The 16,986-nt window shown below is 41.8% G+C and overlaps 1 protein-coding gene across 1 annotated transcript in view; it reads right to left on the bottom strand.

The window, feature by feature from the left end:
* The window catches only part of CLIP3 (CAP-Gly domain containing linker protein 3), a 29,200-nt gene extending 12,741 nt beyond the window's left edge, over positions 1 to 16,459 (bottom strand). Inside the window, exons 1-8 of the mRNA XM_075836261.1 lie at positions 16,223 to 16,459; positions 6,092 to 6,231; positions 5,833 to 5,972; positions 4,358 to 4,451; positions 2,751 to 2,912; positions 2,547 to 2,665; positions 595 to 831; positions 175 to 310 (exon numbers count right to left, since the gene is read on the bottom strand). Coding sequence (XP_075692376.1) covers positions 175 to 310; positions 595 to 831; positions 2,547 to 2,665; positions 2,751 to 2,912; positions 4,358 to 4,451; positions 5,833 to 5,972; positions 6,092 to 6,227 — 1,024 coding nt within the window. The 5' untranslated portion in view covers positions 6,228 to 6,231; positions 16,223 to 16,459. The remainder of the gene's footprint in view (positions 1 to 174; positions 311 to 594; positions 832 to 2,546; positions 2,666 to 2,750; positions 2,913 to 4,357; positions 4,452 to 5,832; positions 5,973 to 6,091; positions 6,232 to 16,222) is intronic.
* Positions 16,460 to 16,986: the final 527 nt, after the last annotated feature.

The raw sequence follows: 16,986 nt of genomic DNA, 5'->3' as shown, positions 1-16,986 counted from the left end.
CTCTGGTCTAGTTGGACATATAGATCAGCTTTATATTTTATTGTATGGTTCCCTGATCACGTGACACTCACAGAGGAACCTCTGGGGGGGGGGGGGCAGTCCGACCATGAACACACTCCGCCTATACATACTTTATGAAAGGTCTCCTCATCTAGGACTAGGTTTGGTACTCACCATGTTTGGGGGGACAGATAAAGTAGCGGATGCCTCCCACACTGCCGTCATTCTTCCCATCGGGCTCATCCAGCTCCACTCCCACCCACTGACCACTTGCAAATTCAGTTGTGCCACAGAAGCGTAGGGTGCCAGCCTGCCAAAAAGCACACAGAATGACGAGGCGAGGAGATTATTATCGTATCTTTCCATTGTGGTATTCCACCAAGTTTCTTATTACTTCATAGTTGGTGTATACCATTACTGTACTTGGGGTATACATGAATATATAGTATATATTATAGATACACAGTAATGATTTTTTTAGGTTTTGTAATGATGTTAGGGCAAGCAGTACTGGAAGTCAAAGACCATGGGGGCTCTTTGGCTACCGACATGGCGGCCACATATCAGAGAATATGAGTTTGTAAAATCTTGTACCTTTTCAGCGTCCAGCAGTACCCGGTCACCTAGCCGCAGCCCAATAGATACCAGCATCAGGTTGCCAGGGATATTGTCATAGTTTGGCAGTGTGACCTTGGGCAGGTTACAGGTCAAGGGCACGGCATCCAGAAGCAGTTGTTTCAGCTCCTTGGCAATCATGGCTGACTCAGCCTTGTCTAGACCCATATCCATTGGGTCGGGAACCACATCTGCTGGGACCTGGCCTTTACTGTTCTGTATAGGGGAAAAAAATACACATTTATAGCCAAAATCTTAATAGAGGCACAATGGATAGGTTTAGATTAAAAAGTCACAGCCTATATGGCCACTATTATGGCTCCTAGAGGAGTTGTCATCAAGGGCCTAGCTGTAGGGGGTGCTGAGGTAGCAGTCGTACCTGGGCCCTGGTGTCTGTAGGAGTTGTGATTGTGGATATATTTGTAGTCATGCACATTTATTAGACACAAATGGATCCGAAGTTTTAAGAACTTTATTTATCTCAAATTTACTGCAAATTTTAAATTAAATATTTAATGTGTGTTTTTTTTTTAGCACTTTTATTTAGAGATATCATTGGCATCGTATAATGGAAACTTCTGAAGACTTCTAATGTACTTTGGGTTTCAATTCCTAAATTTTGAAAACCTCTACTTGTGATCAGTGAATGAAAACATTCTATCTTACAGCCACAGGCCAAAATGTGTTCAGATCATGTCCAGCTGACACAGGTGCACAGCAAGTTACGAGAGAGAAAGTTGGTACGCTTAACAAGACGACCTGCACCTGTGTGAGCGGGACATTCTCAAGAATATTTTCAGCAAGCAGAGATCTTTAACACTGCAAGGAAATTAAAATATAAGGGAGAATTTATCAACCTTTCTATGCCAGTTTTCCGGCGAAGAAAAGTCACAAAAGGGCCGAAAAGCCGCAATTGGCATTGAAAATTGTGACTTTTAGGCGTTTTACACTGCCCTCGCCACTTTTGTAAAAAAGGATGTGACTTCCCAAAAGGGGGCTGGGCCATGGCAGCTTGACAAATTTATTATAATTTATGCCAGAAATCTGGCGTAAATAATTGTGGAAATCTACGCCAGCTCCTAGCTGGTATAGGTTTCACTCTGTGGGGCATAGAAAGGTAGAGGCCAAAACTGGGCCACGTACTTTGCCCCCCATCCCCATCAAACTAATTGAAAAAAAAACCAAAAACTATATTTACCTGACCACTTCTCCCCCCCTCCGTGTCCACTCAGGATCCCCCAGCATGCTGCGACTCATACAACGTACTTACGCTGGGCAGCGCCATGATGCTGTATCTGACACGTATAAGGTCCTTACACTGCTCAGCGTCATGAGTCACAGCATGTTGACGGAGCCTGAGGAGACTCGGAGGGGAGAAGCGAAGAGGAGCGATAAGTATACTTATTTTTTAGATTTCCCATGGGAAGAGGGGGATTGGATGGGGCACAACAATGGTCGTTGGGGCACAACAATGGTCGTTGCAGCACAACTGTGCCGCACGGCTGGCCAAAACATTATGCTTTCATTTTTACAATATTTTTCTACGTTGAAGCTGTATGGAGGCACATGGAGTTCCTGCGTAGGCGATTCATGTACTGCCATATGGAGCTCCATGCAGTACATGGAAGAAATGCTTTTAGTGGAGAAATCCTTTGTAATATGGAATCCAATTATATCTTTTCTGACAGATTCATACAGAAAAGACCTCTGCAAGACTCCATATAAATACAGAGACATACGAGTCTATGGTTGCTGTATAACGACTCCATAAGACGTAGGGGATGTCTCAGAGCTGTAATATGCTCCTGTATATGAGGCCTAACCCCGATGTATAAGAATTCACTACTTTGAAATTTTGAAAAAACCTTCTTATTTATCCAAAGTTGTCACAGTAACACAAGAGGAGACTACGCAGATGAGGCATTACTTACCCTGACTGAGGGATTGGCGCCATGTTCCAGGAGACACTTTACAGCCCCCAGACACAGATTAGAGGCCGCAATGTGCACAGCGGTTCCATGGTTGAAATCGCTGCAGGTGGAATTGAGCACTGACGGGTGAAAAAAAGAGAGGTGTAAAATATTGGGGTTCGCACTCTTCAGCAATGATCATCCCTGTATAATTCGTCTTCATACCTTTAGGTTTTGATGATTTCAGTAAGATGCGTAACAGTTCTGGGACATCGAAATAGGCAGCATAGTGCAAGGCGTTCATGTTAGTCCAGCGGCTCCGCAGGGTTACGTCTGCTCCAAGGTGGAGAAGCTGATTGGTCAGCCGCACAGCAGCCGCAGGGTCTCCTGAATGAATACATTATAGGACAGCTAAATAAATATGCATACTTGCCAACATTCATCAGATTCTAGCTCTGAATTTTCAGAGGCCCTTTAGAAAAATCAAAGAAGCAACCCTGATTGGTTGCTATGGCAACTGCTCCATTTTTCCCTTGAACCAGTCTTGATAATTCTCCCCCAATATGTATATTAATACTGTGATTACTTTCCTCCAGATCCGAAAAAGATTATTTATAACTTATTTATGAAAAAAAAAATGGAGCCAAGTAATTCTGAAGATATTACAGCCAATCAGGTAGTTGGTCTCACGTTGCAGCCTCCGCTATAAAGGGGGTACAGAAAGCAAAGTTACATATATCCCCCTTCTTTTCTAACTTCTGCCCCTTAGGAGGCCCCAACCAATTCACCCATAACCTAACCCACTGCGACTGTATGTGTAGCGTCCATGGCTACGGGCCTTCGGGTTTACTCACCTCCCGATGCCCACAGCCATGGATCCGTGAGCGCTGGTCCCCATCTCCTTCCTAGGGGACGCCAGCGCTCACTTCCGCTCCGGTCTGCCATGATTTCCTGGTCCATAAGAAGGCTCCAGGCCTTCTGATCCTTGCCTGAGCATTGTTAGTTTTCCCAGTCAGTCTTGCAAATGGTCCCTTAGTGTTTCCCGTTTCAGTTGTTACCCAATGCCCTGTTACCTGTTCCTGTATCCCGTGTTGTTCTTGTTCCTGTGCCTATTAGTGTCGGGGTCGTGTCACGTCCTGTGTCATCTGCCACGTCCAGAGTAATTCGCCACGTTTGGTGCAACCTGCGGCATCTGTGTCATCTGCCACGTCGAGGATTTCGCAATGTCTGGCGCAACCTGCGGCATCTGTGTCATCTGCCACGTCCAGAGGAATTCGCCACGTCTGGCGCAACCTGCGGCACCTGTGACATCCGCCACGTTTGGCGATACCTGCTGCACCCATCTCTATCAGTGCCAGAGCTGCGGCCACTGTCTGGACTATCCAGGTACCCTTGTGTGGGACTTTGTATTCTGGGGTTCCTGTTGTTTGGCCAGCTGCCTCCCTGCTACGGCGATGCGGCCTAGTGGGTCCACTAACACGCTACGTGACAGTATGCACAAGAGTCCATCATGAAACACCTTCTCAGACCCTCAGTAATACAGAATCCGAGACTTAAGACTTAGGACTTGATAGCTGGACAGAGGCGTCACTTGAAGCACCAGTGCAAAATTTTTTACTATGTCGCCACTTACCATTTCCCATTTATACTATCGTCTTATGTGGCGGAGGTGCCATCAGGTCCCCTCCAGCACCATGGCTCGGGTGTGACGGGTACCTCTGCCGCTCTGCCCTGCTGTTTTCTAGTTGGTTGTTATGGGTCCAATGTGTTGTATACAGTTTGTACTACACAAGGTTAAAATCCATTCAAATGCTGAGGACCAAAATACATACCTACACCATGTGCTCCAGCTTTACACGCATAGTGTAATAACGTCATGTCTGTTAGTCCGTCCCTGTCATTCATGTGGCAGCCTCGTCTTAAGATCTGTCATGGAAAAAAAAGCATACTTAACCCCTTACAAAGCCTCATGTCAGTATTACCCGTTGTATACCTAATATCAAAAAAATGACATTGTCGTGTGTAATATCTTCAAGGTCTTTGCGTGACTGAGATGTTCAACCTTAAGGTGCCTTTACATGACTCGATAATGCTTACAATTCAATAGTTTCTCACGACTGTCTCAATGTGTAAATACTCGTAGACGACTACTTTCAAATTTTGAGTCCGTAAATGCAATCCCTCAATGGTCTGGCAATTAAACCACCCATTTAGACTTTGCTGTCCGGTCTCTGTACCATGTGACTACGATTATAATTTCGAGGAGTCGCCACATGTAAACACACGCAGTTGAATTTATTTCACGTCCAGTAGCGAAAAGTCGTGCAAGATATCGCCAAATCTGATGCATTAACGAAGCATGTTAAGACACCATCAGTCTCTGTTCACATTTGCATTGTGGCTTCCATTTATAACGGAAGCCACAACGCTGTGCCGGATCCATTGCGCAGCGGATCCAATTGGAGCCCCAAGCAGCAGTGTAAACATAGCCTAATATGTTATACATCGTGTATTATGTTTCGCGATGCGATTTATTTGGTATTTGTGGCATTAAAAATAATATATATGGTATAAATATAATATAACTGTCAACTATATATCTACCTACTTTCTGAAAGTGGTAGTTGTTGCAAATCTGTTGGTGTAATGTAGGTGGGTTTTGGTGGTCCCACCCCTGACCTTTCCTTTAGGTCCAGGTTCCTTAGGCTTTGTAATGTGAACTCTGGACACAATAATGATGAATTGAGTTGAATGATGTTGCTGATTTTACTTCCGGTGAGATGTGGACAACTCTACATTTTTTCTAGGTTGTGAACTTCTACTATCCCTGTGTTAAACAAATTTAAAGGGTATATCCAGATTTGCAACTATTATTTTATTGCTGTAATGAAACTAAAAATATAAATAAGTCTTGATTGAAAACAATCTACTGTTATGTGTATACAGCAACTATATAGACCTGTGTGTCTCCATGGTAACAGACTACAACCAAATCCTGTGTAGTCTGATCCTACAGTTATGTGCTACTCTCTTGCATTTGCCCCATCTTCTAATGTCTATAGGTTAGCAAGAAGAGTGGGAGAAGTGGAGTAAGATTGGACTCCAAAAATGTTTACAGTCTGTAACCATGGAGACACGTAAGCTTGCATAGGAGCTGTAGATACAAAACAGTACATTTTTTAATTTATTTCAAAAAGTTGCTTCATTTTTCATTTCCGATGCATTGGAGCATTAACAAAGATGGATGCACCTAGCCTTTGTGATGATGTGTAATCCATAACCATTCCTAGATCCATAAATAACTTACCTCGCCGCCAATAACATCTATCTTGTGCTGGACCTGTGGCACCCATTGGCGGATGATAGCAAAGAGTTCAGGAATACTCGTTTGGGGGTCAAACAAGATTTCCTGGCACGCAGGGTCGTTGGGATCAAAGAATGTGAAAGCTGTGGTAGAAAATGTGGACAGGAAAGAAGAAGTGAGAGTGAACCCCACAATTCCAATATAGAGCCAGAATGAAAATCAGTAGAACCAATGTTTAATATGGGAATGTGTTAGTGATTACCATAATCCTTAGGAAGAGGAGCCGGAGCTGATGGGTGAACCACTGGTCTTTTTCGTTTCTCTAGAATAGGAGTCTGGAAATCAATGGGACGCTGGTTCTCCTCCGGCGCAGAATCTGGAGGGTCTTCCCTGGTCATAATTCTGAGTTAACCAATAGGATTAAAGTGAATAAAACACAAGGAAGATCATTAATACCCCGGGGATCAATCACTCAAGTTGACTCCATGATGACTTCAGTAGGGCGCTCAGTTATCATTAGTCAGGCAATTCCAGTCCTGAAAGTGAAGTCAATCTATGGATGAATCATAAAATGTTAGTGCCGACCTGTAACAATTAGCTGCTATATACAAGTAATATTATAATGAGGTTATATGGCACTGGTGACAAACCCGTGGCACATGGTGTGACAATTTTCTTGGCAAGCTGGGGCTTAAGGAGGATGCTGAGATTTTCTGCTTTGTTGGCACCACTAAACGAAGTCGAGCTCGCACTCACTGCCCTATGCCTGCCGTCTCCTGTCAAAACTTTATCCCTCAATGTTTTCTTTCATTATCACTGGGGTTACTGTAGCTCACAATGTTCTGTGGGTATATTGTCACTATTATTAAGGGTCTGGGTCAGTCACTGTTTTTGGGAGTTTGTGTCTGTTACGGTTATTTGTGGTCTGTGGCTGTCACGGTTAGTTGGAATTTGTGTTTGTCACTGTTATTAGAATTACTGTGGCTGTCACTATTATTTGGGGTTCCTGTGGCTGTCACTGTAATCGGGGGCCCCATGGCAGGTGCTTCACATGATCATTTTGGAAAAATTGTATAAAAATGTTAGCGATAGTCATCCGGTAGCTCTAGACTTATCCCTGTAGGGAATAATTGAAGTTACACTGCGGCCACAATTATGCCACGATTTACTGTTGACAGTATCATTCTTACGCATCTATAAGCTCTCAGGCCTGTATGGTCCTGATTTTTCCCACAGCCGGTTCTTCTAGGAAGACATATGAAGAAATTTTAAAAAAAAACTACATTTTTAGCTGAATATTAGAACCTGACTGTTCCTGAATCCTTATGTGCAGTAAATGTGAATGCGAGTGGTGACATTAGTGCAGGAGGAAGTAGCTAGCTTCTTTCAAAACTCAGGCTCTGCTCACACTGCGGTCAGAGAATATGTTGGCAGTGCTGGAAGGTTTGATAGGAAGAATTGTGAAATTATTGAAATACTATTAAGGCTATAGCTCCATGGTGACAAACTCCCCTGTTAGTGGTAAAATTACAGCATTTCAATAAGGCACTCTATAGTGCAGTCATAGAGAGCCAATGTAGACCAGTATCATTCTAGTATGGCGCTCTACAATGCAGTTATATTTTCTTCACTCTGTGGTCCAATGTTATAATCCCACTGCAAGGTGTATGACCACAGTAAGGCACTCTGTGGTATAATTCTATCATCCCACTGCAAGGTGTATGACTACAGTAAGGCACTCTGTGGTATAATTATATCATCCCACTGCAAGGTGTATGACCACAGTAAGGCACTCTGTGATATAATGTTATAATCCCACTGCAAGGTGTATGACCACAGTAAGGCACTCTGTGGTATAATTCTATCATCCCACTGCAAGGTGTATGATCACAGTAAGGCACTCTGAGGTATAATTCTATCATCCCACTGCAAGGTGTATGACTACAGTAAGGCACTCTGTGATATAATGTCATAATCCCACTGCAAGGTGTATGACCACAGTAAGGCACTCTGTGGTATAATTATATCATCCCACTGCAAGGTGTATGACCACAGTAAGGCACTCTGTGATATAATGTTATAATCCCACTGCAAGGTGTATGACCACAGTAAGGCACTCTGTGGTATAATTATATCATCCCACTGCAAGGTGTATGACCACAGTAAGGCACTCTGTGGTATAATTATATCATCCCACTGCAAGGTGTATGACTACAGTAAGGCACTCTGTGGTATAATTATGTCATCCCACTGCAAGGTGTATGACTACAGTAAGGCACTCTGGTATAATTCTATCATCCCACTGCAAGGTGTATGACTACAGTAAGGCACTCTGTGGTATAATGTTATAATCCCACTGCAAGGTGTATGACTACAGTAAGGCACTCTGTGGTATAATGTTATAATCCCACTGCAAGGTGTATGACTACAATAAGGCACTCTGTGATATAATGATATAATCCCACTGCAAGGTGTATGACCACAGTAAGGCACTCTGTGGTATAATTATGTCATCCCACTGCAAGGTGTATGACCACAGTAAGGCACTCTGTGGTATAATTATGTCATCCCACTGCAAGGTGTATGACCACAGTAAGGAACTCAGTGGTATAATTATATCATCCCACTGCAAGGTGTATGACCACAGTAAGGCACTCTGTGGTATAATGTTATAATCCCACTGCAAGGTGTATGACCACAGTAAGGCACTCTGTGATATAATGTTATAATCCCACTGCAAGGTGTATGACTACAGTAAGGCACTCTGTGATATAATGATATAATCCCACTGCAAGGTGTATGACTACAGTAAGGCACTCTGTGGTATAATTATGTCATCCCACTGCAAGGTGTATGACCACAGTAAGGCACTCTGTGGTATAATGTTATAATCCCACTGCAAGGTGTATGACCACAGTAAGGCACTCTGTGATATAATGTTATAATCCCACTGCAAGGTGTATGACTACAGTAAGGCACTCTGTGATATAATGATATAATCCCACTGCAAGGTGTATGACTACAGTAAGGCACTCTGTGGTATAATTATGTCATCCCACTGCAAGGTGTATGACCACAGTAAGGCACTCTGTGGTCCAATGATATAATCCCACTGAAGGGTATAAGACTATAGTAAAGTATGAGGGAACGAAAAAAGAGAGAGAATGTCCGGCGCACACAGTGCATCATCACAAAATAAAAGCTAATAGGGGCTTGGGGTAAGAAATATGCTTACCATAAGGCGTTGTGCTGGAGGCACAACAACCTCTTGTCAGAGTAGGAGACTGCAGCTAGGATTCCATCCGGGAGCCACATGGTCACCGTGCTAAATTAGGTGTGAGAGGAGTTAGAATAAAAATATGTATATATATATTTATTTATTTTTTAATACTTCCCCAGCGCTGTCTCTTTGCATAGAAGGTATATGCAAATGATTGTGGCAATCAGTCCATGTGAGGCAGGAGGTAAATGCTATATGTTTAAAATTAAGCTACAGGTTATGAGATCGGACCAATCCCTTCATCAGGCTAAAAAACATACCCACAGGTATAGGTATGTTTTTTCAGCCTGATGAAGAGGTCGGTCCGATCTCGTAAGTCGTAGCTTAATTTCAATTAAAGATATAGCATTTACCTCCTGCCTCACATGGACTGATTGCCACAATCATTTGCATATACCTTCTTTGCAAAGAGACAGCGCTGGGGAAGTATTAAAAAAAATAAAAATATATATATATATTTTTTTAAAATATATATATATTTTTATTCTACCTCCTCTCAAACCTAAAACTACAGTAAGGCCCTCTGTGGTTCAGTGATATAATTCTACTGAAAGGTGTATGTATACAGTAAGGAACGTGGTATAATTATATAATCCCTCTGCAAGTTGATGACTACAGTAAAGCACACTGTGGTCCGATAATATAATCCCACTGCAAGGTGTATGACAGCAGTAAAGCCCTTTGTGGTTCAATGATTTAATCCCACTGCAAATGGCAAGACTCTCTAGTATAGAGAAGGCACTCTGTGGTCCAGTTAATCCCACTGCAAGGTATATGACTACAGTAAAGCCTGCAGTGGTCCAATAATATAATCCTATTAAAAGTTATATGACTAAAGAAAGGCACTCTGTGTTCCAGTGATATAATCCCACTGCAAAGTGTATGACTACAGAGAGGAACTCTGTAGTCTAGTGATATAATCCCACCGCTAGGTGTATGACTACAATAAAGCACTCTGTGGTCCAGTGGCAAAGTGTATGACTACAGTAAGACGCACTGTGGGCCGACAATATAAACCTACTGGAAGGTATATGACTACAAAATTGTACTCTGTCGTCCGGTGATATAATCCCATTGCAAGGTGTATGACTACAGAAAGGCCCTCTGTGGTCCAGTGATATAATCCAACTGCAAAATGTATGAATACGGTAAGGTCCTCTGAGGCTCAATAATATAATCCTGCTGGGAGGTATATGACTACAGTAAAATCCTCTGTGGTCCAGTTATATAATCCCACTGCAAGGTGTATGACTACAGTAAAATCCTCTGTGGTCCAATAACATAATCCCACTGCAAAGTGTATGGCTACAGTAAAATCCTGTGGTCCAATAACATAATCTCACTGCAATGTGTATGACTACAGTAGGGCCTTCTGTGGTTTAGTGATATATTCCCACTGCAAGGTGTCTGACTACAGTAAAGCACTCTGTGGTCCAATTAAATAATCCCATTGCAAGATCTATGACTACAGTAAGGCACTCTGTGGCCGAGTGATATAATCCCACTGCAATGTGTGGCCAATAATATGATGGAATATGTATGACTATGGTAAGGTACTCTGTGGTCCAGAAATATAATTCCACTGCAAGGTGTATGAATACGGTAATCCACTCTGTGGTCCAATAAAATAATCCCACTGCAAGGTGTATGAATAAGGTAAGGTCCTCTGTGGTCCAATAATATAATCTTACTGGAAGGTATTTGACTACAGTAAGGCCCTTTATGGTCCAATAATATAATCCCACTGCAAGGTGTATGACTACAATAAGGCCTTCTGTGGTTAAATTATATAATCCCAATACAAGGTTTATGACTACAGTAAAGCACTCTGGTTTAATTATATAATCTCACTGTAATGTTTATCACTACAGTAAGGGACTTGAGGTCCAAAAATATGATCCTACTGGAAGGTGTATGACCATAGTAAAGTACTCTGTGGTCCAGTGATATAATCCCACTGCAAGGTGTATTACTACAGTAAGGCCCTCTGTGGTGCAGTGTTATAATCTCACTGCAAAGAGTATGACAGCAGAAAAGCACTCTGTGGTCCAGTGATATAAATTTACTGCAAGGTGTATGACTACAGTAGGGCCTTCTGTGTTTAAGTGATATAATCCCACTCCAAGGTGTCTGACTACAGTAAAGCATTCTGTGGTCCAGTTATATAATCCCATTGCAAGGTATATGACTAAAGTAAGGCACTCTGTGGCCCAGTGATATAATCCCACTGCAATGCATATCACCACAGTAAGGCACCCTAAGGTCCAATAATATCATCCTACTGGAAGATGTATGACTATGGTAAGGCACTCTGTGGTTTAGCAATATAATCCCACTGCAATGTATATAACTAAAGAAAGGCACTCTGTGGCCCAATGATATAATCCCACTGCAAGGCGTATGACTACAGTAAGGCACTCTGTGGACCAGTGACATAATCCCACTGCAAATTGGATGACTAGAGAAGGCACTCTGTGGCCCAGTTAATCCCACTGCAAGGTATATGATTACAGTAAATCCAATAATATAATCCTACTAAAGAAAGGCACTCTGTGGTCCAGTTATATAATCCCACTGCAAGGTGCATGACTACAGTAAGGCCCTCTGTAGTCCAATAATATTATCCCACTGCAAGGTGTATGACTACAGAAAGGTCCTCTGTGGTCCAGGATTTAATCCCACTGGAAGGTGTATGACTACAATAAACCACTCTGTGGTCCATTGATATAATCCCACTGCAAAATGTAGGACAACCTTAAGGCACTCTGTGGTCTAGTAATATAATCCACTGCAAGGTGTCTGACCACAGTAAGGTCCAGTGATATAATCCCTCTGCAAGGTGTATGACTACAATAAGCCACTTTGTGGTCCAGTAATATAGTGTAATACCACTGCAAGGTGTGTGACTACAGAAAGGCCCTCTGTGGACCAGTGATATAATATCAGTAGAGTAAGGTACCATGTGGGACAACCATATAATCCAAGGACAGAACATTATGGGTAAATTAAAGCACCTTGATCTAATCATATAATCCGAGAGCAGGCATATACAACCACAACAAGACATTGTGTAGTTTAATCATACAATACCTGTACAAGAAGTCGCTCCTAGTTCATAGCAGTAACATTACACTACTGGTTCTCAACACACGGGTCAAGGAAGAGAAGAAGCATCTAACTTGGCTATTCCTTCTTTGGCCATATAGAACAAGTTCTTCTACTTGTATTGTACCTATTTATGTTCCCCTATCAGGTACTATTGATGGGAATCTTCAAGTTGTATTCAGCAACATACCTGAAAATGATTCTCAAGTTTTCTAAATGGGGTTTAGGCACATTGTAATATTGGTATTTTGAGGCACTCTCATGTATTGCCAGTTTAGATGGGCATCTCACAATTCCGCTAAAAATTTGTATCATTATAATAAGAAACTCTGTGGTCCAGATGCACAGGTCCCAGTACTGGCCTTTATCATACAAGTCAATCACGGTATAGTGTCCAGACCAGTCACATGACTCCAGGTCATTTAATATTACAATACAGCTACACTTGCAAGAAAAAGTAAGTGATTGCTTTGGAATTACCTGGATTTCTGCCTTGATTATTAATAAAACGTGGTCTGATTGTTATCCAAGTCACAATTATAGATAAACGCAATCTAACAAAACTAATAACCAACAAACAATTGTACTGTTTATTTTATTAAAACCATTGAGTAAACATCCACAGTGCATAGAAAAAAAAGTAAGAGAACCTCTGTGTTAATGACTTCTTCAAGAGCTAATTGGCAAAAGGTGTTTCAATTTAGGAGATGAGATTGGAAGTGTGGGTTTGACAGGTGCTATACTCATTAAATAAAGGCACACAAAGCCTGGTTACTGACAAATATGGTCTTCTCAAGACAGATCGGTTAGTGTGAACCATGCCTCGAGGCAAACCACATTTAAAAAAAAAACTCAGAAGACGTGTTATAGGGACACATGAAGCTGGAAAAGGTTTACAAAGCATTGATTAAGAGCTGAGTGTACATCAATCCAAGATTAGACAAATTGTCTACAAATGGAGACCTGTTAAGATCACTCCAAGAGCACCATGGGTATTCCTGAAAGAGGTGAAAAACAACTCAAGGGTAACAGCAAAAGACGTACTGAAGACCCTACAAACTTCAGAAACCTCTGTTCATGTCTTCACTATTAGAAAAACACTTAACTAGAATGATGTTCCTGGAAGGACACCACGAAGGAAGCTGCTGTGCAAAAGAAACATTGTACCCCATCATAAATTTGGCCAAGATCACCTAAATGTTCCACAATGCTTCTGGGAAAATGTTTCAAGGACAATGAGACAAAAGTGGAAGTTTTTAGCACAAATCCACAATGCTGTTCGGAGGAAAAAGAGGACGGTACACCAACACCTCATCCCAACTGTGAAGCATGGTGGAAGGGGCATGGTGGAGGGAGCACCATGGTTGGGGGCTGCTTTTCTGTCTCAGGCTTGGACGCCTTGCGATCATTGGGGGAACAATGAATTCCAAGGGGTATCAAAACATATTAAGGCTGTGTTCACACTGAGTTTTTTGCAGGAGGAAAATTCCTCCTGCAAAAACTGCTCCAGTAGGTTTTTGCACAGTGGTTTGACAAAAACTCGTCAAAACACTCGTCGAGGGTTTTTTTTCCTCTTTCTGACTCATTGAAATGGGGTTTTGGAGGAGGAAACCGCCTCAAGATGGGTCATGTTGCTTCTTTTTACCACGACGAGTTTTTTTTACTCGTGGAAAAAAAACTCATCTGCCTCCCATTGAAATCAATGGGAGGCATTTTCGGGCGGTTTTTGAGGAGTTTTTTGGTGTGGTTTCTGCCCCAAAAAACTCGTCAGAAAACTCCGTGTGAACAGGGCCTAAAGGAGAATGTAAGGGCAGCAGTCCATGGCCTCAAGCTGAAGAGACGTTGGGTGATGCAACAAGACAATGACCCAAAGCACATAAGTAAATCAGCTAAAGAATGGTTGAAAAAGAAGAGGATTTGCGTTTTCGGAATGGCCAAGTCGGAGTCCTGACCGTAACCCTATTGAGAAGCTGTGACATGACCTGAAGAGGACTGTGCACGCAAGGCATCCCAGAGATATTGATGAGCTGAAACACATCTGCAGGAAGGACTGATCCAAAATTTCTCCTCACCATTGTGCAAATCTAATTTGCAACTGCAGGAAACGTTAGGGGAGGCGATTGCTGCTGATGGAAGATCTACAGGTTATTACATTCAGGGGTTCACCTACTTTTCCTCTCTGCACTGTGAATGTTTCTTCAATGTGCCCAATAAAAAACATGAACAGTACAACTATTTGTGTGTTATTAGTTTTGTTCGATTGTGTTTGTCTATAATTGTGACTTACGCATCAATCAGACCACATTTTATTACTAAACAATGCCGAAATCCAGGTAATCCCAAAAGGTTCACTTACTTTTTCTTGCAACTGTATATGTAGATCATCTGTACAATCCCAGTACAGACAATTATCAGGACCATAAAACATAGTACTATCACAAACCAGCACTATAATAAAAATAATAGGCCTCATCGAATCATCCAATGATGACGGTCCCGTTAATGAACATCTGCGATGTACAATTCTGCAGCTATAACACAATGAGCGTGAATACAAGACGCTGATTGTACACACACAATGCTCCAGTTTATAGTGGGAGAGGTAGGACAGAGCTAGGCTACCAGCCAGGGACCATCACAGCCTGTTTTCAGGACACTAGATTACACCAGGGGAAGGCTGTGTCTAAAAATGTCCGCAGGCACCAAGCCAGCGCTCGAAGGGGAGGGCAGGGACATAGATTGGGCTCAGCAGTCAGAAAGAGCAAAACGTTGAAAGGCTGCAAGGAACATAAGAGAGGGAAGGGACAGAAAATGAATGAGTCAGACCTAAGGAGCGACACAATGGACCAGGGAAGAGAATATGTGAAAGCTTGTAGACGAAGGATCAGAACAATGGAGATATGAAAAATACAGAAAGAGATTTAAAGTAGAGGCCAGAGCCTTGTAGAGACCAACATGGGGTATTGTCACAGAAAAACACACAAGACGGGAAGAGGGGATGGAGCCGGGAACCAACCATGGGATGGTTATTTGGGGCAAAACATGGTCAGTTGTACATCCGTCATAGTGGAGACACTTAGAGATTTAGAACGTATGGTTAGTTGTTCAGCCACCATGGAGAAGAGCACGTTAAAGGAAAATGAAGGCACACAGCAATAGCGAGCAAAATCTATGAGAGATAGAGAGATGGAGGGAGATAAAAGAATAAGGAGAAGAGAGAAAGAGTAATGAAGGCGCGTACTGTAGATGACTGGAGGGGGAGGGTTAGGATGGGAAGTAATTTGTAAAGTAGTTGTTAATAAATCAAAGTGCTGACTATTGACCACACAACAATGTATCACTGATCCATAGATCTGTCATTCCCTCCTACCATGTATTACCTTCCACAAACCTATATATTTCTCCTTTATATTACAACATGTACAGAATATATTACTCGTGTTGTACACCCATGGTTGCATATCTCCTATCCAATGTATATGTTTTAGTATGAATAGATAGATTTAGTATGAATAGATAGATAGATAGATAGATAGATAGATAGATAGATAGATAGATAGATAGATAGATAGATAGATAGATAGATAGATAGAGATAGATATTAGATTATATTAGAGATAATTAGATATTAACTAGATATTAGATGGATAGATAAATAGATAGATATTAGATAAATAGAGAAATATATTCGATAAATATTAGATAGATAAATAGATGGACAGATAATAGATAAACAGATAGGTAGATAACTAGATAGATAGATAGAAATATATTAGAGATAATTAGATATTAAATAGATGATAGATAGAAATATATTATATTAGAGATAATTAGATATTAAATAGATATCAGATAGATAGATATTAGATAGATAAATAGAGAGATATATTAGATAGATATAAGATAGATAATAGATGGACAGATAATAGATAGATACATATTTTTTAAATTCTAAAAATGAACTAGAAATAATACGAGTGTATCCAGCAGGGATGGAGTTGGACTCACCCAGGCCTTGCTCTGGCAGATGCTGCTGTCCTTGGTCCTGATGCACCTGATGCTGAGTCCTGATGGTCACTGCTGTTTCAGGTGTCCTGTGGTCCTGATCCTGATTCCTGTAACCTCTGGATTTCGGTCGGATTAGTGTCCTGGTGCTGCTGGTCCTGTGATATTTTTTTCTTTCGTTCCTGCGTCACTGGGATGCTGGAGAACTGTGCAGATAATGAGAAGGAGGAGAGAGGGAGGAGGAGAGACCCAGCGCTGAGGAGGGAGGCAGACATGAGGAGGAGGAGGAGGAGGGTGCAGCTTCTAGAGAAAACAGACACAGGCCGAGTGGACAGCAAGCAATGGAGGCAGTGACAAAGAAAGGAGAGAATAGGAACACAAGCAATGCAATCCTATGGGAAAGAGAGTGAGAAACAGAAATAAACAGAATACCATAGAAATTTACAAAGAGAGGAAAAACAGCAAATAATAGGCAGAATCGGACAGTTAGATACTATGATTAAAGATGGCAGGCATAGAGGCAAGAAGAGACTGAACCACTAAGGGCAGCCATAGACTCACATCAAGGGTCACGGAGACATCTGTCCCCTCTCTGGTGACCATAAAAAAAGGGATTGGACACGTTTATAGTAATGGGATTTTACAGGATCTTGGAAAATTTTCTTTTGTGATATACCAATCATCAAAATCTCTCCCTACATAGCCCAATTCTTCGCCCAGTCCTTAGAACAGTCCATGTAAAGCCAGTAAATGTCCTTGAGTCATCC

The sequence above is a fragment of the Rhinoderma darwinii genome, chromosome 8 (assembly GCF_050947455.1).
Source record: "Rhinoderma darwinii isolate aRhiDar2 chromosome 8, aRhiDar2.hap1, whole genome shotgun sequence".
NCBI lineage: Eukaryota > Metazoa > Chordata > Amphibia > Anura > Rhinodermatidae > Rhinoderma > Rhinoderma darwinii.
Note: the sequence above shows the minus strand (reverse complement) of the source record. Positions and strands in the feature narration are given on the sequence as shown.